The sequence below is a fragment of the Tetrao urogallus genome, assembly GCF_951394365.1.
Source record: "Tetrao urogallus genome assembly, chromosome: 2".
In the NCBI taxonomy this organism is placed as follows: domain Eukaryota; kingdom Metazoa; phylum Chordata; class Aves; order Galliformes; family Phasianidae; genus Tetrao; species Tetrao urogallus.
The window spans coordinates 95,695,687-95,719,340 of NC_136814.1; the positions used below are offsets into that span (position 1 = coordinate 95,695,687).

Below are 23,654 nucleotides of genomic sequence, written 5' to 3' on the forward strand. Positions count from 1 at the left end.
GACAGTACTGTAGAATCAACAGTAAAACTAGAGAGAAATGTGGTGCAGTTCGCAGACACCCAAAGAGCTGCTGTTGAGTCTCCCTGAAACCTGCAGGAAAATGCCCAGTTATCAGGTGAGCCTTTTGAGAGAAGAGCTCCACACTGGGCACTGAACAGAAGCTACTGCTAACAACCATACACAAAACCACGCAATAACACATCCTTGACAGAAGAGAGAATAATATTTACTGCCATGACTACGTCACTATGTACTACAAACTGAAGACATTTATGAAATATTTCCCAACAGAGCAAAACCATCACCTCAAAAGTATGCTATACAGTCCCTACTTAGGAATTCTCTTCTGACCGGCTATCAAAAACATTTGGCTTCTTTTTTCCACATCAAAGCTCTACCTGCATTTACTACCACCACTTGGCAGTTTTGGAATCAGTAGGAAAAGACAAATTACAAGCTGTTTTGTTTGCTTGTTTGTTTGTTTGTTGTGGGTTTTAATTAATTCAACATAGTACATGAATAGATTAGGGTTAGATTAAATGCTCTTTATCATGAGAAATCAGAGAATGTAGACATGAATTTGCAGAAATCATTTTCTGACATGACAACATGAATGGCACCAAACTACTGACAGATTTACAGGAGTAGTATCAGTAACAACTTGTATTACTTACTGGCATATAATAGATATTCATTCTAGGGGCTTCATTGGCAGTCATTAGCATTCCTAAAAAGAGATTTCCACAATAAAAAATATCAGTCATGAGAGGACAGCTCTTACTTTTAAATACACACACACATATACTTGAAGTATTTAATTCACAAGAAGTGGATTGTACACAGGACTAAGGAAAGAAAAGCCTAATAGCAGTGCAATTAATCAAGTGTAATTTCCTATATATTCACGCCTTTTGTCCTCTATCTTAGCTCGGCATCACTAAGCAACACTAAGCTCTAACAGCTATCAGACTACCAATTTTCTTAACAAATTGAAATAGTTCATCTCGTGACACCGTTCAGAACAAATTCGGTTACATTTAAAATCTACTTTGGGCACAAACTAACACAAGCGAGGGGCTGGGTTTTGTTTTACTATTTTCAAACACATATTTATAGTCTAGTCATAAATCATAATGTCTGCTGCTTTACTCATATTTCATCTTGGGAAATCAACAGGAGATTGTCAGCAGGAGAGACAGGATACTGTGGTTTCAAATCAAAGTGGTATTAGTCTGGTGGGGAGAGCAAAATCTGAAATCTCAATGAATTTTCCTAAAGAATGCTGCGAATAAGGGTTGCAAATACTTTGAATAGAAAAAAAAAAACTACTGTAAAATCCACGAAAAATTTGCAACTATCACAGGAATATGGATACATTCAAAATGAGAAATACCCCGAAGTTTGCTCTAGATAGGAGTTAGTAAGGACATCTGGCGTATACTTGTTTGTTTATTTCAGTTCTGACTTTCCAACATAGCTGATCACTATGTAATACATGAAGACAGAGCATGAAGAACAAAAGAGCAATCAAGTTAGATAACATTCTGATCTTGAAGTAACACATGCCACTGAGACTATGAATAAATGGGGCAGTTACCACACACCTGGAGGGCAGAAATATAATTTACACCCAACTACAGGAACACAATTAACATGGGTGGAGTAATCCTTCCTACCTAATCCTTTTATTAAAAACACACAATGCAGCTGGACTCTTAATATCAGAAAAAAAGGGGGCTTGCTTTCCTGGCAGAGGAAGACTTTGTGAAAGCTCAGTCAGCAAACTGAGGCTTAACACCAAATCTGGAAAGAGTTGCAGGCAACTGAAGGAAAAAGCAAGAATTCCCGGTGTATTTTTCACAGATGATGTGCTCCCTTGGTATATCATCATGCTCGCTGCTACTACAGGAGGCAAAGCATTTCTCCACTGACTGACTATGAATCACTACAGATAAAACGACAGAAATTAATTCTGCAGGTGCTTCAAAGATGACAGCAAAGGGAAAGACTCCTCTTTGAGAGTCTTCCACTAATAATTAAAGGCGGGAAACTGTCTTCAGAAGAGTACAAGGGCGTGTACTAAGGGGGAAATACAGAAATAAAATTAAAAAAAAAGGGAACAACTCCATGAAAGATGTCTGTGTGCACTTTCATCATTTCAGCCTGTTAGTTCTAAACAATTTTTACAAGAAGGACCACACCCAATCGAGCTACACAGCAGTCTGCTTTGATCACTTTGAAAAGGAAGTAAATGAGAATTGCTCTTTCACGGAAGTAGTTTTTTAAGACTGTCCTTAGAAAGGACACTGACTGTCCTTAGTGATCAACTATATGGTATCACTGATTTAAAGGAATGAAAATGTGAATATGAAGCAGTCGTAAATGGGAGAAGCAGTTTTAGAAAAACTAAAGTTCCTACAGTTTCTACTTGTGAAGAAAAAAATAATAATTTGGAATGACTGAAATTGTTGCTACCTTCCACGGTCTAAAACACAGCTTGAATACTGCCAGTAGTACAGTAAGATTACAAACAGAAAAGGTAGAAGTAAAACCTCTAGAAATACTAGGCATCAATTTTCTCGAAAGAAGAGCCTTCTAAAAAGTAGGTTCAATAATTTCTCATTCATGACATTTCTGATACTAGTCTCTTCCAGTTTGAAACAAAACCCGTGAGTTTCTCATGAGAGAAATTCTGAGTTTTGGCCCATGTGAGTGAGATAAAATAAGTAAAAAGTGTTTTGTTTCACATGACAGCAAACAGTAACGCTTTTTTAAGTGAATAAGAGAGGATAAGAGTTAGATTACAGTATGGATTTTCTCAGCATTCACTCAAATTAAGTACAAGAGCACAGATTGGGCAAAGGTCGTGGGATTTCCTGTGCCTTGCCAGCTCCTAAATGTCCAGGTGTGCCCTGGGAGTGCTGGGACCCCATGACAACACCGAGCTACAGCCATACTGGCATTTACGTGTCACTGCCTCTCCTGGCTTTCCACAACTGCAGTACTGGTATGACTGGAAGTACTTCCTTCAAACGTTCATACTTTAAACTCTATCAGTGAATTAGTGTCAGGCATCTTAAATTTTGCTATCCTCTTCAGCGCTCAGGAAAACCCAGCCCAATTGCTTGTACTGGAAGACCACTCTGTTTCAGAGGGGCAGAATCCTGTGCGTTAAGACAGTGAGCTGACATTTGCATTAGCAGGATCCTGCAGACCTTATAATGTTGTTGCTACATACAGTCAAAAATGCCTGCTGTCTCAGCAGAGCTCAATGTGCAAGTGTTCATCTTTAAAAAAAAAAAAAGATTAACTGAAGTTGGCAGAAAAGACAAGATAAGTTTTAACTCGTTAGAAATCTCAAACTTCCTTATCTACAATCTTGAGTCGAGCAGTTAGTATGATTCAAAAATCCAAGTTGTTCTGTGTTCACTGCTACCTCTCTAAAATTAAGATAATAGCACAGTTTGCAACACAGGCATTTTCCGATCAAGAACTTTGTCCTCTGCCATCCTACAGGCCATGATGTTTCTTTCACCTTTTCCAGTGCTGCCTTCTGAAGAGAAAGCGTTTATCATGCACTAGTTAAGAACTAAGCAACTATGGGAAAAACTAAGGTCAGCTGAAGTCTATCTAAAGCACACGTGCACATTCAACCACCATTCTGTAAAATATTTTTTCTCCCATGAATTAGGATCTGGAAACAGGTTAAAAGTGGCCCTTTTTTGACCTTGAAACACAATGTTATGAGACGCACCAAATCTGAGAAGTCACAAAAAGCGTGCAAACCTGTGGACTCCCCTGTGCTTAAAAACAAAAGTATTCTTTCTTAAGAAGGACACAGCGAGTACCGTACTTAAAAACAGGAAAGATCAAATGGTCGTAAACATTTGTAAAAATTTGTAAATTTGTTGAAAGAGGGTTTTTTTTTTTTCCCAGCTCTAAAAAGTACGCTCAGCTTACACAAAATGACAAAGTTCTTTTTCTTATGAGATATTTAAGATACTTGAAAAGGCAAAAGTCAGTCACTCAGTTGAAAGCACAGCAGATTCTAACTGCTGAGAGTCCTAATTTGATTTAATGCAGATGCAGAGCAAACAATGACATTAACTAGCAAGTAACTATTTTTCCTAGCTGCATAATAAGAAGTAAAGTAGACCTAATTTGTATCACTTAAATTAAAAAAAGGCGACATTATGGACTAACACACTTTCCTTTTTGAATTACATAAGACATAAATACAGCTAACATACCAGAATTTGGATAAAGACAGACATCATTGATATCATATTCTGGTTCCATTGAAGTAAATATCTTCCCCTGTAATTGAAGGAAGATAATGCATTATAAAGAATTCCAAACAGTACAGTTAAATAAAGCAAATCTAAACATCATTACTAGCTATCATAGAAGCTAGGGATGATGGAGTAAAGATAGCACAGAGTTTGCAGAACAATAAAATGTTAGAAAAGTATCTGAACATAACATAGAAACTCAGTATTGTATTCTGTCTCTGATCAGGTCTTTTAAGCGTAGTCCACAGGTTACTGAGGACACTGCAATGTACAGTGGTACTTCTTATTTCTTGGTTCATAATTCTGTGCTGAAAAGATACATCAGTTTCACTTCATTTTACTTAATGCGAAAAGAGGATGAAGGCCACAAGTTCCTGGCACATTGCCTCATTTCGTTCAAGTCTGAACGTGGTAATCTTAAACCTTCTCATTTTGCTAAGTGTATTATCCGAAATGATGGATTGGGAGTGGAATTTGATTGTGCAGTTTGGTACCTCCAGCCTGCCCACGTCTACTTAGAATGAAATATGGCTTGGCACTTTATTTGTAACTTACAAACTCAGTATTAAAGAGGTCTAAGCACAAGATAAAAATAATAAAAGCATCCACTGGTATGCAGTTCAGCACAGTAATGAAGTTATTTAAGAAAACGGTAAAAGCAGGAAACAAGATTTTCAAAAATTCAAAAAGAATTGGAACAGAGTCTGAAAAATCCAGACAAAATACAGGTGCTCTTGTAAGCCAAGACACAAGACAGCCAGTTGAAGAAGTGTGTCTAAGAACTGGGCCACAGAATACGAAGCATGAGAGTACATGCCTACACGGTTCTAAATGAGCGACAGGAACAGAGCAAATTTTCATCCTATTCCTCTTTTCTCTTTCCCTGCAGCAATCCCACCTACCTTTCTGGGCCCTTCCTTTCCCACCCAGTTATATGCTGGTACCCCACCCATCCCTGGTCTCTCCCCGATGATTAATAAGAGTCCTCCCCCACCCCAGTCTTAGCAGACAAAAGCCTCACGCTCCCCACCCCAAGGCACGTCTCAGCATGGGGCTATTCTGGTATCAAAGCCATATGCTCTCCACCCCGCAGTCTGCCTCTGCAGTTGGTTCCCAGCCAGAGATAGTCAGGAACCAACATCTGGGAGAGGTGGAGCCAGCTGGAACACACTCTAGGAAAGAGTCCAAAGCTATCTTTGCCTTCCAGCGCTAAGAAACCCTCCCTTTTCCCACTGCAGAGGCCACCTGACAAACCTTGCACTGTTAAATTCTCAGTGAGGAAAATCTCTATACCTAGGAAAAATGGAGAAGGGCCACTGCAGATGTTTTAAATAATAGACAATAAATTATTTGCCTTTTTAAACAATAAAGAGTAACTGAAGAGCTTAGAAAAATTGCTTGCAATCACAGAAAAAAAAAAAAAAGGGCTGTTGAAAGTTCATGAAGAAATACAATAGAAAAATGGCTGCCTGAAATAGTTAGAAAATAAGTGCCTCTGAACTACTGTAACTGCTCTTGATATGTTTCATTACGAAGCCAAAAAAATCATAGATACAGAATGGAGCAAGTTTTTCATAAGGAATACAATGACTAAAGATAGCCTCTTTGACCAAATCAAGTTGCAGTACAATTGGAGCCAATCTACAGGATAATGTATTTTGTACAAGCTGCGTCGACAGAAAGACAAGAAAAAAAATTGCATAATGTAAGAAAAGAAAGTCTTACAATAATTAGATTGCAACTTTGCCTATAGGTGCAAAAGACAGGGATAAAGATGTCGTCTCTTACGACATAATCCATTAATACACCATAATGCACACTGTTACTTGGATCTTGGCATAATATCTACCTCAAAATCCCTGTAAGTTCCTGTAAAAGTAAGAAGCACTTGATTTTAATACTTCATAAACTAACTGATCTACATTTGAAGCTAGCTCTCCTTCGAGCAGAGAACTGGAATGACTAATTTTTCTCTGTAGTGGATGTTCACGGTCCACTTAGAGAAATACACACACCAAGGCAATGGCTAAGATTCCACTTTTTGTGTTCAAATCCTTCTACTGAAAAAAGCATCATCAGCAGACATACACAAACAGATTAAACAAACAAACAAAAAAACACCAAGACTGCACTTTTATACCTGACAGGCTATTGAATACCTTCCCAGATGCAGGGTTGCTTAGCCACACAAGGAAAAATGTTATGTAAATTACGACACATTAGAAACCCAACTTCCTACTTCAGATTTCAACTTTATTACTCAAATTGCACAATAGATAAAAAGAAAAAAGAAAAAAAAAGGGAATGATACAAACGCAGCAACAGAAAAGCACTTACGGTATCTTTGTTCCACATCTTTATGATTCTAGAATCTGCAGAGATTATTAAATCCAACTGATGCTGAAACTGAATTGACTTAATAGGCAGGCCATACTGGTGATCTTTGACTATCAGTGGGTTACTAGACCGAAGGTCATACAATAAAACCTTGAGGAATAAAAGACAGATCAATTTTTCAATATTTTAAGGTTAAGAGGTAGTCAAACTAGGTCTTCATTAATGATTTAACTCAACTTGAGACTTTTTTGTTTGTTTTCCATAAATAAATCCTCTCAAGTTCTTAAAATGATTAAGTAAGCCCATTTCACTCTGACAATGTATTTTAACCACAAAATCTTTTAGTTTAATTGGAAAAATTAAATTTGCATTCAAGAGTTTACTATCTTTCTAAAGTCTTTTTTCATTTCTATTGAAATTAAAATTGAAAAAAATGAAATGTTTTCAAGGCACTCTCAGTAGTTCTAAATCATTAATACTGCACTTTCACATTCTTGTACTATTCATAGAATCAAAGAATCACCGAGGCTGGAAAAGACCCACAGGATCACCCAGTCCAACCATCCACCAATCACCAGCAGTTCTCAATTCTTACTCAGAAGGTTTAAATCTTCAGATTCCTTCCCAGAAACCTTCAGATTCAGTATCCCTTTCACTCAGAAAAACAACAGGGAGCGCAATTATTTTTTTAGAGAAGTGGTGAGCACAGGCTGTCTTCCAGAAATATGCATTTTTTTATCTAAAAAATCTCCAATGGAATCTCTGAAAAAACCTTAAATTTCTCACATGTATGAATACTAATAATTTAAGGGAAAAACATTACCAATTTGTTTAGCTCAGATTATAAATATATCTCCAGTAAAGTTTGTATGTCACATATAATAGCATTATTACAAGCACAATTCTTACATGTATGACTGTCTCCAAAAAGTAGTTTTCTTAACCCATTAAAGGATCACTAAAGGCAGACCAAAATTTCCTCTACTTGACGACTAGCATGGAAACAACGAATAAATGAATCAAAGTGATGCTTCATAGGATAGGACAAAAAAATTCCAACACATTAGTTGAAAGGCAATCATTCTGCTTGTTTAGCTGCAATCAAAATAAGGTAAGAGCATATGTATTGCACTGAGACAGTACTGAGAGTCTCAAAAAGAGGTAACTTCCTCACAAAACTGATTCTTAAGTCTTAAGAAAACCACAAAGATTGAAATTTTATAGTATGCAGATCGGAAGTTGCGATGATATTAAGTCAACCCTTCAGTACTCTGAAGAACAGGATTGTTTAACAAATCAAATTTTTTTTTTTAACAAATCAAATTTGCAGCTTAAGAATGACTGTTACTGCTCCATACATGTCATTTACAGTCTTAGAAATACTTGTACTATTGTGTATTGCATTCAGTGCACTCAGTGTACAATAGACCTGGACTGACAACTGCAAGAGGATCTTCTAAGAAGTGTTGTAGAAGAAGTTAAGACTACCTGCCCAGTAGATGTTCCAACAGCCATATTCAAAGCTCCATCAAATTTCAGCGCTGAAATAGATGGCAAACAATCCACCCTGCAAAGCACAATTCTTAAAGTTAGATGTTCTCTCTCTAAACAATGCAAAAAATGATGTTAAAAATAGCTAGAATAATAGTGTAAATTATTCAGACATACCACACATAAAGAGTTACTTGATAACTAAGAAAACCTTACACTAGAAATGAGATGGCAGTGGGCACTGTAAGGCCAAGTGGGAACTGTTTTTAGAAAAACTTCTCAAGACAAACAAACAAAAACCACCAGAAGAATGGCCTTTGCAAAGGTAGCCTTTACTCACTCTGTATCTGCTGTCACACTGCTTAAAGCACAATCCAGCAGCCCAACTCGATTTCGAGTTCTAGGATCCCAGCATTCCACTTTACCCTAAAGAGTTTAGAAAATATATTTTAAGTTTATGCAACAAATATAAGATACAGTGAAAGTCTTTAAATAAAATTATGAATTCTTTTTATCTATGAGTAATAAATCAAATTTCCTACAAGAGTTGTACTAGTAAAGGCATACAAACTCCACACATTTCATGTTGTATTTAAAACAAATGTTCTCTGAATCAAAATGGTTAACACTAGATTTCCCAAGTGGGCACACAGGCCTGCTAATTTCAACTGATAGTTACATTCTCAAGCAAGATAACACTGTTTTCTCTCATCTGCAAAATCTCACATATCTCAGCAAGCAAGATATTTCAGAAATTATACCTGCACACCACTCTAAGTCTTCCTGTTTAACAGATCTATACTTAATACAGCAAACAAGATCAAATTAATTACTTAAGTTCCTGTCATGATTCCTTCTTATCCTCACGCAAACTAATACAAAAGAGATACAAACACTGCTGCCCTTTTCATAGAAGGAATGCAAACATTTACCTCAGCTGTCCCTGTAGCAAATAAGTAGTGTACAGGATTGATGTCACAAACATTATTCTCTCTAAAACAGAAAAAAGAACAAGTTTAACGACTTCAGAATAATGTAACTAAAAAGGTTTCTGTAATCACATATACTGTTGTTCAGTCTGGAAAAGCAAAAGTGGTGAGTGGGGGGAGGGTGTATAAGTGGATGGTAAACTAATAGCAGCTTCCCATACTTAAGGGGAGCTTACCAAGAATTTGGAGCTATCAGAAAATCAGAGACAGTGCTGATATCTTGAGATGGGTGAGGTTCCAACTGGATGTAAGGATATTTTTATGCCTTGAGGGTACCTCATCTTTGGAACCGGTTGCCAAAGGAAGCTTTGGAATTTCTATCCTCAGTCTACAAAAACCCCTGGGAAAATTCATCTGAATTCAGGACTGGCCAAGCTTTGAGCATCAGACTGGGCTCAGGGTCTCTCCAACCTCAGTGATCCTACAGTCTTCTTCCCAAGCCCACCACTTACCACCAAGTCTTGCCATATTGCTCTGCTCCTCTGTATTCTTAACTCAGTTACATCAAAAGGTCTTCCTGATTACACCTTTGGAAGCTTACATCTCCAGCATATTCTGATGAACAGCCTGTCTACTCTTTCCTGTTCCAAGTACCCTAATTCTCAACTGCTCAAGCCAGAGCCCTGCACTTCTCTAACAACTCTTCCAAAATAGAAATATTTCTCCTTAGACCCCTTATCTCAACTTCCTCTATTCTAAGAATGCTACCTATAATTCTATAATTCATCCAATTCCCCTGTCTTACAGGCTTTCCAAATCTTCAATTCTCATTTCCCTGATTCAGATTTTCACTCATGACTCAGCTCTGCTGCTCCAGGATTTTCCTTCCTTTCCCTCCCCAATGCTACTAGGTGTCTATAGTTGTGCCCACCCAAATACTGCTGTGCTCCTTAAGCTATCCGACCCACTGAGCCCCACCTGTGGCTCACCAACCAGTGACTTTGATGAGAAGAAGCCTGTTCTTCTCATCTGCCTCTCCCCACACAAAAGAAGCCCAGCTCCTGCTACTGCTATGGTTTTCAAAAGAATCAAACACGTGCTGGTGATATTTAAAAAAAATCAATCAAACAAACGAAAAAAACCAGCACTCCTTGGGCTACTCCAAGAGTAGAAGGACAAAGACATATCAGGGAAAGTACAAACCCCATGGGCAGGTTTCTATGTGATGGCTAAACTGAATTGCAATGGCAAAGTTTGTATTTATTATATATATAAAATAAGTCTATATTAAGCAATTTTAATTGAGTTTTCTTTGTGGATATTTTAAAGCATAAAAACTGTCACAAAGAATGACAGGACATAAAATTAAATAAAATGAGGTTCAAACTAGGCATACGTTGCTTTTCAATTCTACTTTACTGTGTATTTGGGCAGTATTCAGATACAGTACTGATGGTGAGCATATTAGTAGTTTGGTTCCACCTGGTGGATGGAAGACAGACATCATGCATTACAGTTACTTACGAAGCATCAGTTGGCAGGGAGTTCAGAAACCTTCCTTGTTCCAGATTTAGCCTGTATACTTCAGAACTACAAAGAAAAAAACCACAATTACTTCTTTCCTATATACTGGAGAAAAGATAATTCTTTGAAAGGGTAGATAGCAGCAGGACAAGGGGAAATGGTTTGAAGTTGACGGAGGGAAGATTCAGGTTGGATGTCAGGGGGAAATTCTTTACAGAGAGTGGTGAGGTGCTGGAACAGGCTGCCCAGAGAGGCTGTGGATGCCCCGTCCCTGGAGGTGTTCAAGGCCAGGTTGGATGGGGCCCTGGGCAGCCTGGTCTGGTATTAAATGGGGAGGTTGGTGGCCCTCATGCGGTAGGGGGGTTAGAGCTTCATGATGCTTGAGGTCCCATCCAACCCTGGCCATTCTGTGATTCTGTGATAATGTGTATGTTCATCAAACATCACAGAATAGCTTCATAGAATCCTTAGTGTTGAAAGGGACCACCCAAGGCCATCTAGTCCTACTCCCTTGCAATGAAGAGGGACACCACAGCTAGCACAGGCTGTCAAGGGAGGGCCTTCTCCAGCTTCACCCTGAAAGTCTCCACAAAAAGCTATTTTATTTTCCTTACTATTCATCACTTTTAAAACACAGTACACTGAATTGCACTGCTGACAACAAATTCACAAGTGCTTCAATCAAAAAATAAAAGTCTTAATGCAGGAAACTGAATTAATTTTGGACTTTAGTTCTTGGAAAAAATTCCTGACAGAAGAAAAACAAAATAATCCATTCAAACACTACCTTGATCCAACAAAATACAGGTCACATGATGGGTAGTGATAAGAGAAGTCTCTACCAAATTTTGGTATTCTTGTCCTGTAGTAATGTCCGTGTTGTGAATGAAACTCCACATATCTGTCACACTGCAAGAAGACAATCTGAAAATAAAATAGATAGAACTGAAATACAGAAGATAGAACTTGCCTCAGAAAACAAGCAGTGATTTTTCCAGGCTCGCATCAGTCTATCACAATCCACTTAAATACTTTCTACTAAAATGACAGAATTCATTCTTTATTCTCATTAGCCACAGCAATCTCTTTATTAAAGATAAAATGAATTGAAGGCACTAGAAAGCTAGATTGACATAGTAAATAACACAGCAAAACTCATATACATATAAATGAATTTTTCCCACTCCCATCACATTCATGCAGTACCTTAAGCCTTGCCCAGATACTACGGGATGCATTAAGCATCACTCTGGCCCAAAATCACTCTATGATGAAGGTAAACAATGACATGGATAATTACAGGTCAATAACTCACTCTAATGCTCAACTCTCTTTAGATTAGACTAGAGAGGTGCCAGTTTAGAATGTGTATAGCTGTATATCTTCACACAATAGTAAATCACTGAGATTCTAAATCTCCCCCTGTTGTACTATGCTGCTATCTACACGAACAGTGAGCAGCTCAGGAAAGACAAAGTACAGTGGTTGTTTTGAAGTCATGTTTATTTACACTTTCTCCCTTTCCATGAGGTACGTACAAAGCACTGACCTGGGTGACTACTTTATGCCTATTCAAGTCCTCTCTGTACTTCCCATTTTTCTAATTTCAGAAACTCCAGTGTTCCAACTTTTATTCAAGGGCTCACTCTCTTGAGATCCAGGATGAAAGTCAGGCATCACTTTTCACAAGTAATAATTACTATTTCATACAAGATTACAGATGCAGCTGCACAGCTGATGTTATACAATGATGTTTTTCATACACAGCCCAATCTGCCCTTTGTGTGCTTAACTTCTTTATGTTTTTAACAGGAGGTTTACAACAAGCAAAGCTTTTTACTTCATTGTTTCAAACAATAACAACATCAAGTATTTTGTGATTTTGCAGTGACAATATTGAAATTTCTGTGTCTTCATGTAGTTTAGAAGAAATCATGAGAACACAAAATTAAACCACATTTAACTGAAATTATCAGTATCACCTTGCTAGTTCACTATCAGTAAGCTATCAAGAAACTTTCTACCAGGAATAAGGAAGATACAGTTTGCTGAGTTCTCTTTTACTACCTCCAAAAAGACTTTATTTTCTAGTAGTTGACAAAAACAACTAAAGACAAACAAAAGCAGATATTCTGCTAACAACTATGTTACCTCTAGTAATTTTATGTCTTAAGCTACTTGAAGACAATTATGTTCTCTTTTATTAGAAAAGGATACAACTCAACTAGAAATCATGCTTGTTTTTCCTACGTAATAATTAACTCTGAAAACCACAAGCTTGGGATAGCAAAAGCATAGCCACTGGTGTGTGGTAAAAAAAATGCAGAGGAAACACTTGCCATTTTGGAAAAGGCTACAGTAGAAGACACACCACTCTCCCTTAAGTCTAAAACTTAGTCCATGTCTAAATCTTGAGAGAGTGCAGAAACATAACTGACTTTACAGCTACAGACATGAGCAAAAGTGAACAGTTTGCTCTGTGGAAACACAAATGAGCCTCAAAATGATACGTGACAAGGTTAGTGGGAGCAGACCGGGGAGGACATATTTTCATTTTTCTGCACAGTGCCCATGAAGCACTGTATCTAGAGCAGGGGCTCTCAATTCAAGAGGAATGTTGAGAACATCAACAAAGCCAAGCCAGATAAGGGATAGATGAAAAATCTGGATGAATCTGAGTTTGTTAGTGAGGCAAAGAGGACACTATGCAACAATCTAGAGGCAGCCTACAACTGAAATGCAGTTACAAAAATGACAGTCAAACTCACAGCAGTAGCAAAAATTTCAGGTTTGGGCAGGCTGGACAAGAAGGAAGAATTCTTTAGGAGGTGATCACAGAGCATTGGTCTTATTTCGTGCAGGAAATGAACCCTCGATGTCTCCTTGTAAGGAATATTTTTATGATTCTAATCATTTCAAGTGCAATTTCTCAAATATTGTTCCCTCTGTGTCATATTTAAAATATTATAACTTTCTGAAATCAGTTTTCTTTCTAACAATTTAGGATGTTTTTGGAAAATACAATTGAAGATAACGTTGTCAAGGTTCAGTTTGAAATGCAGTACCAATTCCAGTTCAAAACACACTTAAGCCTTATTGTTTGCTTGACCAGTCAGAGATGGGTGAACAATGAGAATACACTCCTCAGCCTTGCAAATAATTGCTTGGTCTTTACAACCAGAAGCAGGAGGCTACCCTACTCTATCAGTCACTTCCTTCTTCTATTGAGTTCCACATTCCTGGAAAACTTATAAGGGAAAACTTTGAAAAGCCTAGAGCCAGAAGGTGAGATAATGTGTCTGAAAGTATAAGACAAACCTGTATCAGTAATGCTAAAGTCTCTGAGGAAAAAAAAATACAATAAAAATTCAACTATTAACATGCTGTGTTCTAATGAAACCAGCAAAATTATGTGCTTAGATTTCCATATTTCATTTTAGACTGAATACTCTGATGAATCAGCAAAGTTTACAGGAACAGGTAACGTCTTTTATCACACCAAGTGCTGCAGCACAAGATTTTGAGCCTGTTTCTGAGGGCCCTCAACAGAATTAGGAGTAATAATTGTACTGAGCCTGAAAAAGGCACACAGTTGTAATAACTCAACTGTTTCCTCCAGATACAGCAACTCATAAACAAAACATGTTCCTTCTCTCCACAATTTCTGCCTCATTTATACGCTTAGTTATCACTGCTGTAGCAAATCAGCCTAATTCAGCTGTAGGTACCCCATTTCTCAAAAAAGGTGCATGTTGGCTACTGTCAGCAATTATAACCAAATGTTACACTAGCAAGAACAACTAATTATGTTTTTCACATTAGTTTGATCACAGGATAGCTGACTATTTGGAGCTTTTCTCTACTGCAGACAAAAGACTTTACAAGTGGTAAGGCAAATTATAGTACAAAGAGGCAAAGAAAACAATGCTTTAAAGGTACAAAAAATATTTATCCTGTTTGTTTTTAAATAAAAAACTTTACTATATATGAAAATGTATTTTAATATACATATTACACAATTTTCTCATTTATACATTGAAAACATTAAACATACCTTTGAGTAATCATCTGATAAAATCTCAAATGTAACCACTAGAGGAGAGAACAAGAGAAGTTTAAGTTAACTAAGTAAGCAAATTTATTTGCAAACACTGGCACAAACCCTGAAAATAATATTTACTCTGATGCTAACCTTTAGCCATATAAGTATTCCCCACAGGTGTCAATGCATAACGCAGACATCGTGATAAAATCTTTAATTAGACAACATTATTTGCAAAATAATAAGTCACTTAAGAGAACCTCAGAAATTTATGAAGCATCTTATAATCTTTTTATCATTCTTGTATACTGGATATGCTCCTCAATGCAGTGCTCAAACGTGTATTTAGGAAGGTCTGATCAAATGCTTCTCAGTGAGTGGGTGGTCCACGGTGAACCATCAAAGATGATAAGAATACCAGGGGATCTAATGTACTACACACACATCTTCAGACACAGCCTTTCTAAGGTTCAGCTTCCAAAGATTGAGCTTTGAGGGGCCCATAATCACAAACACAAAGGCTACTGATCAGTATGCTGAGGTGTTCAACAGAGACTCCAATTAGCTCTAAATAAGGCGAGTCCGGAACACCAGGGAGAAGCTGCTTCGCCTGAACTGTTTCCAATTAAATAAGGTAGGTTATTTAAGGTGATTCTATGATACAGTGCAAGTTAAACACATTTAAAAACCTTGCAACAAGAAGCCAGTTCAAAAAAATTAACTTTGAGCTCTAATTAACAGCAAGCATTTACCATTACAATGACTCATATTCTGTTTCAAAGTGGGTCTCTCATGCCACGCCTTTCTTTCCCCAGCCTTCCTGACTCTCCCTCCTCATACTACTTGGTAGCACTGTCTCTACACCATACAAGATTCCCTGCAGTACTAAGGAATCAAATAACAAAACACCACTGTGCCCTATTTCCCTTTTCCTGACCTAATTCAATAGCTTCGTTCTTTTTTGCTTTTTTTTTACATAGCATATCAAAAATAGACCAGTTCCATTTCTCACTAATGATTCAATCTTGCACTATTCTGTGCTTTCTGTACTCAGCCCCTCAGTTTCATTCACCTGTCTTCTGCCATTAGTCAGCAAAGAACAAAACCAAAATAAACCCCCAACTCTATAGATCCCAAAACCTCCTCCCTCAGTCTAATTTCCAGCACATTCTCTCTTTCTCAGAGCCTGGATGGCTCCTTGCACTCATCACCACAAAAGTTCTCCCTCCAAAATACTAGCAAACAATGTGAAATTGGGGCCTTTCCTATGTCTAAAAATAATAATAATAATAAAGAAATATACAAAACAAATCAAGGAGTTCTCTTTAACTGACTGGGCTGCAGTGAGAAAACAAAAGAACTCATTTCAGTAAGAACGGAGCAACCCCAGAGCACTCTTCTACCTTACTGCTTCAGAGTGGGAAGACAACAGAAGGGAGAATTGCCTGCTGTAGCTATCTCTCTTTCTCTCTCTTTCTCCCCCTCCCTCTCTCTCCCTCTGACACACACAGCACTCCCCCTGTGAGAGCAGCAGCCTTCAGCCACGTCTCTCTCTGAGCTCCACACTTACTGGCTCAGAGCAGATCTTACTGTCTTCATACAGCTCCAAGAGAGGAAAGAACTTTACAGAAAAAAGAAGGAAAAATACAGGGGTGAAGACTGGAGAATTTTATTCTAGATTCCTCTGTTCCCCCAACATACAATCTGTCTCCTTAGAACAGGGAGATAAATTTCTGTTTGAGTTCAACCTGAACTGTAGACAAAAGATTTCTCCTACTAACAGCCACAGCTTATACTAACCTTCAGAATCTAAGCACCTTTCAAACTTCTGGGATAACTGGTAAGTATCATAGCAGCGGATCCTCGGTTTGTAAGTTCCTGAAAGAAGAATTTGATTTTTAACAAAACAATTGAACAAAAAGATAACACTAACACATTTTTTTAAAAATAGGATGTTTTATGTATACATTCTTTACTACTACTATGTTTCTGTGAATGGAGAAAGAGGCTTCTTAGTACCAGAACTTAACAACACCTTCCAGCGAGTGTGAAAGACCAAGCCTCCCTGTGGCATTAAGGCTAACTGAAGTATTCATGTTAGGATCTCACTTTGGCAGTTATGAAATGCAGCATTATCCTCTATCCTTTAAAAAAACACTCAGTGATACTCAGAAATTATTTAAACAACTTTATGAACACACTATAGTGTGTTTAGTTTATGAACACACTATAAAAACAAATAAGTTGTTGTTTTCATAACACAGGTATTCTTCTAATACAGCTGAAAATTAAATGTTTCTCAACTTAAGTTCCAAGACAATCATTGCATCACATCTTAAAACTAGGCTTCCACGATAATGTTCAATGCTGCATTAAAGAAATAAAACAAAAACACCCTCTATCTTCTACCTGTCATATTCTGTGATAAAACATTACTAGTACTTTTGGCCTCTGCTACCAAGGGATCCTTAGTTAACTCACCAACTGCCATAATATACTGTCCATCTCTTGATACCTTAATCTTGGTGCTAACTGTGGGCATTTCAAAGTCTTGAATAAGTTCAATTCTTCTACGGATATCTACAAAGAAAAAAGAAATAATCATAAAGAAAAATTATTTGTAAAGCTAGTACTATTATTATCAGTCCAATACTGTAATGATTTCTTATGAAAGTATGTAAAGTTCACTGAATAAAACTGAATATTTTTAAAGGTATATCTTTGTCTTTAACACAGGCCAGGAGAGCAATGCGATACTCTAACACTGAGAAGCCAGCTATCGTCACCACACCAAATAGATCTCTGTCACGAGGCGCTAACCATGTGACAAATTATAACAGGCATTCACAAAAAGGTGACATATTCTACACAGCACAGATGCATAACACATTCCATCACACTGTTACCTCCATGCATATTTTTTAGTTGGCTGTTTTACACAATGCTCATGATGGTATGTAAATATTTCCTTTGATATTACAAATTTAGAGTAAAATTGAAAGGTTGAGGGAACTGGGCTTGTTTAGGGTGGAGAAGAGAAAGCTCCAGGGGAAACCTCATCATGGCCTTCCTGTACTTGAAGTAGACATATAAACAGGAGGGGGAACAACTGTTTACATGGGTTGACACTGATAGGACAAGGGGGAATGGTTTTAAACTGAAACAGAGGAGATTTAGATTAGATATTAGGAGGAAGTTTTTCACACAGAGGGTGGTGATGCACTGGAACAGGTTGCCCAAGGAGGTTGTGGATGCCCCATCCCTGGAGGCATACAAGGCCAGGCTGGATGTGGCTCTGGGCAGCCTGGTCTTGTGGCTGGTGACCTGCCCACAGCAGAGGGGTTGAAACTGGATGATCATTGTGGTCCTTTTCAACCCAGGCCATTCTATGATGATGACATGATAAATCACAAAGTTGGACTCTAAGCTGAGCTTAATAAATATACAGGGGTCTATAGCTAGATTTGATCATAAATATATGTTGGATGCATCCACCACACTTGTGTACAATCTACCATCTCCCAGTATTTAATGCCTAAAAATGATGCTGGCAATGTTCTATCCACACAGCACTATATAGGAAACTAAAGTATGGCCTTCTAGCATTACATATAGCTTTAAATTTGCAGTTATGAAAACAAGTTGTGCACAGTTTCCTTGTGTTAGCAAACTGCCTACTTCTGGAGTGGCAGATCAGATGTGTACAGCCTCATTCTTCTGAGGGCTGCGATGGGAAAACTCACCCACATCTTTCTTCTGTAATGCTCTTTTCTTCCTGTCTGAGAGCCACTGTAAGGAAACATATCAGTATTCACGTTACAGCACATGAGCAGAATCAGAGAACTGTTACAATCTAACAAATCTGAAAAAAAGAGGGTTTTTTTTCTTTTTTTTTTTTTTTCTGCCTGAAACATCACTTCTTTCTTCTTAATTGCATTCAAAATTCCAGTAGTACGCTCTGAGGCCCCTTCCAACCCAACCACCCTGTGACCCTACGAAAAAGAAGCCCGCAGAGCAGCTCGGCTCAAACGCCCGCCAGCTGAGGAGGCGCCCACGCGTCCCGCCCGCCCCCTCACGGCTCCGTCCCACCCGAGCTGCCCCTCACCTCCGGGAGGCTCCTGCCGGCGCTCAAGCTGTAGATCTTCACCTCGTTCAGGCTGGAGACTTGCATGGCTAGCCCACACACCTCTTCCGGGCCGCAGGGGAAGCGGAAGGCAGGCTCGGCTCCGACCCGGCAGCAGTGCGCGCTGTACGGGCGGGGCTCCGGCTCCGGCTCCGTCAGCTTCCCGTTCCTGGACGGCGCCCAGTGTCGGCGGGCACTGGGCCGGGGGTTGGGAGGGAGCTGTTAGGTAAAATCGCGTTCTGCAACGTTAAAGCTTAAAGGCGGCTGCGTGATGCTATTTCAGGCGGGGCTCGGGCTGAAATCACAGAGTAGGAAGGAGCTGCTTGGGCAGACGTGGCTGAGGGGGTTTGTTTTCTTGCCTCACACAAATCCTGGGAATCACTGCAGAATCGGGTTGGGCGGCATCCTTCGCAAACATGAAAAGTGGGACGCCGTTTAAATCCTATGTAGAATCTCTTTAAACACGGATCACAGAATTATAGGGGTTGGAGGGGACCTGTGGCGATCACCCAGCCCAGCCATGCTGAAGCAGGTTCCCCACCACAGGCTGCGACAGGGACACCTGGGGTTAGAAGGTCGTCAGGTCATGCCTATTCTGACTTAGAAGAGCAGCAACAAATAAAATACGATATTTTTCCACTCTGTGAATGTTTTTGCATACCACTAAATGTCACAGCTTCTCCCCCATGATAGTACGCAGCTGGTGTAAGAGCTAACCAAACCATATCAAGTCTTAATACAGAATTCCTTGCATTGAATCATTTAATCATTAAGGTTGGAAAAGATCGCTAAGATTGTCTGGTGCAATCGTCAGCCCAGGCCCACCATGCCCACTGACCACATCCCTCTGTGCCATGTCCACCATTCTGAGCACCTCCAGGGTTGGTGACTCCACCACCTCCCTGGGCAGCCTGTGCCAGTGCCTCACCACTCTTTCTGAGCTGTTTCCTAATATCCAACCTGAACCTCCCCTGGTACAACTTTAGTCCATTACCTCCCATCCTATTTCTGTTACTTGATAGAAATGGCCAACCCCACCTCACAACAGCCTCCTTTCAGTTGACTGTAGAGAGCAATAATGTTTCCCTAGCCTCCTCTTGTGCAGACTGAACAATCCCAGTTCCCTCATCCGTTCCCCATAAGACTTCTGCTCCAGACTCTTTACAGCTTTGCTGCCCTTCTCTGAACACGCTCCAGGGCTTTCATGTCTTTCTTGATGTTTTTCATTATGTATTTCAGCAATGATAATACCAATATTGCCACTTTCTGCTTTGCATTAAAGGGTGCCATAGCTGAGACCCAGACACCTAATGTAGGTGTCTACGTGGGTACTAGATGTCAAAGCTCCCATTTCAGGGAGCTAAGGCTTCACTCACCTAAATGTAGATTGTCTGGTGGCATTTGAGCTGCCATGGTATCCAGGACATCTAGATGGGGTGACACAAGACCTGTGGAAAACCCATGTGCTATGCGGCGTGAGCTGGAGGACATCTCAAATGGCACTAGAAGCTGAGGCAGCTGAATTGCATACCTAGTTAATCCCAGTAATGAAGCCTGAGGAGCAATGTGGCACAGTAGCCACCTAGCGTCTTCTTCGGGGTGAATTCAATCTGTTTCTAAGTTCTACCATCTCATTCCTTAGACTGTCACTAACTGTTAACAGACATTTAATGCTGAATCCGTTTACCCACATATAGATGCCCCTTTCAGTTCAGGACACCTCAAGGAATCCCAGACGTCCTCCCCAAGTTGTTTGGTATGACACAAGGATGCCTCAAAAAATGTAAGACAAGATCAGGAGGACTGAAACGATGAAAAATTCCCAGAGGTTTAAAACCCATGAGGTTCTGACATGCTAAGGAGATACGTGACCTTTGGTGAGAACGCCCAAAGATTCTGATCCCTTCTTCAGTACTCTAGATGTATTTCAATGACCATGGAACAGAAAAAGAGGAATAAAATACCTCTGCACTGCAGAAAATAAAATTGTTTTTCAAGATTCTTTATATTTATTTATTTATTTATTTAGACATATTTAGCTCTCGGGCAAAGTGGATAAATCCAAGCCTGGCACAGCATACATTTAAAACTTTCTGTTTTTTTAAAGAAAATTTATAGGGAAAATATCAGCTGGGACCTGGACTATTGAAGTTCCAGTGCAGATAACTTTAGAGCAGCCAGATTTCCTTGTTACACTCACACAGGTAAGTTAAAAAAAAATCTGGATTGGAATGATGCACTTGAAGCTTTGATGAAGCTTTTTGCTTCAAACATGCCCCAAATATCTGTTGCATGCAAAAATAACACTTTTAGATTTCCAATTCAAGTAAATAGAGTTGAGCAGCTAGGTGTATGGACTTCAAATAAGTGTGATACAGAACATGCCTGCTTTTCCTTTTTTTATAGTATGAGGATTTGCTATGCGTGTTCCCTTGTGACATGCATGATACAGTGTTTTGAAACAACATTATGGTAAGCAAAGTGGAAGAAATCTTTACTGGCTTTAATGGTAACTAGACAACATCCATTCATATACACACATGCATGCAGCTAGGGAATTCTAACAGACAAATAATTTGCATGCTAAACTTACATGCTTAAAAGTACTCTGAAGCTGTTTTCAATTAAATAACAATATTTTATAGAACCACAGAGTGGACAGATTGGAAGTGACCATAAAGATCATCATTATTAGCCATGATCAAGTCATGTTAGGAGTTCCTTCACTGAGCTGTTTTAGACTTCTGCATATGTTACTGCAGTAATACACTTGCATGAATAGGAAATGGGATTTTAAAAGATTCTTCTGAAGCACAGCGGAAAAAATAGGCATTAATGGATAATGCTTGTAACACAGTAGTTGTACAAATCGTTTTATTGAGAACTGCAGCTCTGAGGTTGCTGTTTTGTAAGCTAACATATTTATGTAAGCTAACATAAGCTTTCCCATTAATGTCAATGTCATAATTGTATGGGTAATTAAGTCTGATTATTTGTTAGAGAAATTTGCCTCCAGAGATACTTCAGATAGGGTATTAATGCTTTTAATGGCTGCTTGGAGGCTGTGCTTTGCACATTACTGTGACAGAGGAAGGAGTACTCATAAACACAGAGAAAGGCAAAGCCACAGAAAGCTTCCTTGCGATGACACATCAAAGGGAGCAGGGAGGCACGTGGTGATCACAAGGGAATTAAGCAGCTTGGTGATCACACGGTACAGCACTCAGTGCAGCTGAGGAAGTAGCAGGGGCACAGGAGCTGCCACAGCTGAGTTACCACCAGTGAGCAGCACACAGACATATTCTATCAAATGGGCTCAATGATCCTGCCCTCCTCCAACCTCTCTTCATCCAGGCCTAAAAATGTGTAATGGGGGAAAAAGGATTAAAAAGTCAGAATAAAACCAGAAAACTTGATAATAGAAAATGATAGGACTTTATTTACACATTAATATCATGCTTCCTCGATAATTTTCAATTAAAATAACAAATTAAGTAGTATAATAGTTGTCACTATAATAAAAGTAAACATGGCAAATTACTCCTATTGAAAAAATGAGAATCAAAAGTGACGTTGGTACAACAAAAATGTTTAGAAAGAAAATGGCGTATATTGCAGAATCCAGCAATCTGACAACCCTTCAGCTTGGATTTTACATTCTTCACTACAAGTGCTATCAGATGGCACAATTCTAAATTTAAGAAGCTTCTGGGAACATAATTTTTGTAGAAATAATCATGTGAAGCACTTCCACATCTTTAGACTGCAGCAAGGATTCATGGCAGTTCTGTATGTGGTCTGAGATGGGCAAGCTCTGCTTTACCTTGCTGATGAGGCTATGAGGCTTACTGCACCTTTCAGATCACAGGGCTGTAAATTTGAGTTACGTCATGTAAATAAACTTTTATTTTCATTATTAAAATGTAACCTTAAAAAAAAAAAAAAAAAAAGTGGGGTGGGGGGGAAGAGGAAAAGAAAATTAAACAGTGATCCCCATTACTACGAATGTCACCAGACACCTGGGTAGTTCTTTTGTATAGCTTCACTAAAGTCCTTCTGCTGTGCCCATGGGAACACCGTGGCTGAAAAAAAACAAAAAAAAAACAAAAAAAACCCCAACAGAACAGAATCGTAGGATTAAGGTTGGAAAGATCCACTAGAAACATCTAGTCCAACCATTAACCCTGCTCACTGACCACATCCCTCAGTGCCACATCTCCATAGTTCTTGAACACCTCCATGGACAGTGATGCCACCACCTCCCTGGGCAGCCTGTGCCAGTGCCTCACCACCCTTTCTGACAATAAATATTTCCTAAACCCAACCCAAACCTCCCCTGATACAACTTAAGACCATTACCTCTCATTCTATAGCTGTTACCTGGGAGAAGAGGCTGACACCACCTCAGTAATCATAGAATCATAGAATCACAGAATCATACAATCGTAGAATCACAAGGTTGGAAAGGACCTACAAGATCATCTAGTCCAACCGTCCTCCCACTACCACTGCTACCACAAGCACTAAACCATATCTCACAGCTCCTCATCCAGATACCTCTTGAACACTGCCAGGGACGGCGACTCCACCACCTCCCTGGGCAGCCATTCCAGTGCCTGACCACTCTCTGAGAGAAAAAGTTCTTCCTCGTGTCCAACCTAAACCTCCTCTGGTACAGCTTGCAGCCATTTTCTCGGGTCCTGTTTGCTGCCTGGGAGAAGAGGCCAAACCCCTCCTCACCACAGCCTCCCTTCAGGAAGTTGTAGAGTGCAATGCGGTCTCCCCTGAGCCTCCTCTCCTCCAGACTGAACAATCCCAGGTCCCCCAGCCGCTCCTCATAAGCCCTGTGCTCCAGACCCCTCACCAGTTTCGCTGCCCTTCTCTGGACACGTTCCAGGGTCTCAATGTCTTTCTTG

At 39.2% G+C, this 23,654-nt stretch overlaps 1 protein-coding gene across 3 annotated transcripts in view; it reads right to left on the reverse strand.

The window, feature by feature from the left end:
• NOL10 (nucleolar protein 10) overlaps positions 1-18,786 on the reverse strand; it is a gene marked incomplete at both ends in the record, with an annotated part of 46,363 nt that extends 27,577 nt beyond the window's left edge. The window contains 13 exons of one of the 3 annotated variants that reach the window (XM_079532820.1): positions 675-727; positions 4,251-4,317; positions 6,630-6,779; positions 8,118-8,196; positions 8,461-8,546; positions 9,053-9,113; positions 10,574-10,639; positions 11,361-11,497; positions 14,628-14,665; positions 16,416-16,493; positions 17,097-17,195; positions 18,359-18,404; positions 18,721-18,786. In XM_079532820.1, coding sequence (XP_079388946.1) covers positions 675-727; positions 4,251-4,317; positions 6,630-6,779; positions 8,118-8,196; positions 8,461-8,546; positions 9,053-9,113; positions 10,574-10,639; positions 11,361-11,497; positions 14,628-14,665; positions 16,416-16,493; positions 17,097-17,195; positions 18,359-18,404; positions 18,721-18,786 — 1,026 coding nt within the window. The remainder of the gene's footprint in view (positions 1-674; positions 728-4,250; positions 4,318-6,629; positions 6,780-8,117; positions 8,197-8,460; positions 8,547-9,052; positions 9,114-10,573; positions 10,640-11,360; positions 11,498-14,627; positions 14,666-16,415; positions 16,494-17,096; positions 17,196-18,358; positions 18,405-18,720) is intronic. The other 2 variants (XM_079532821.1, XM_079532822.1) reach the window with 2 other exon arrangements.
• Positions 18,787-23,654: the final 4,868 nt, after the last annotated feature.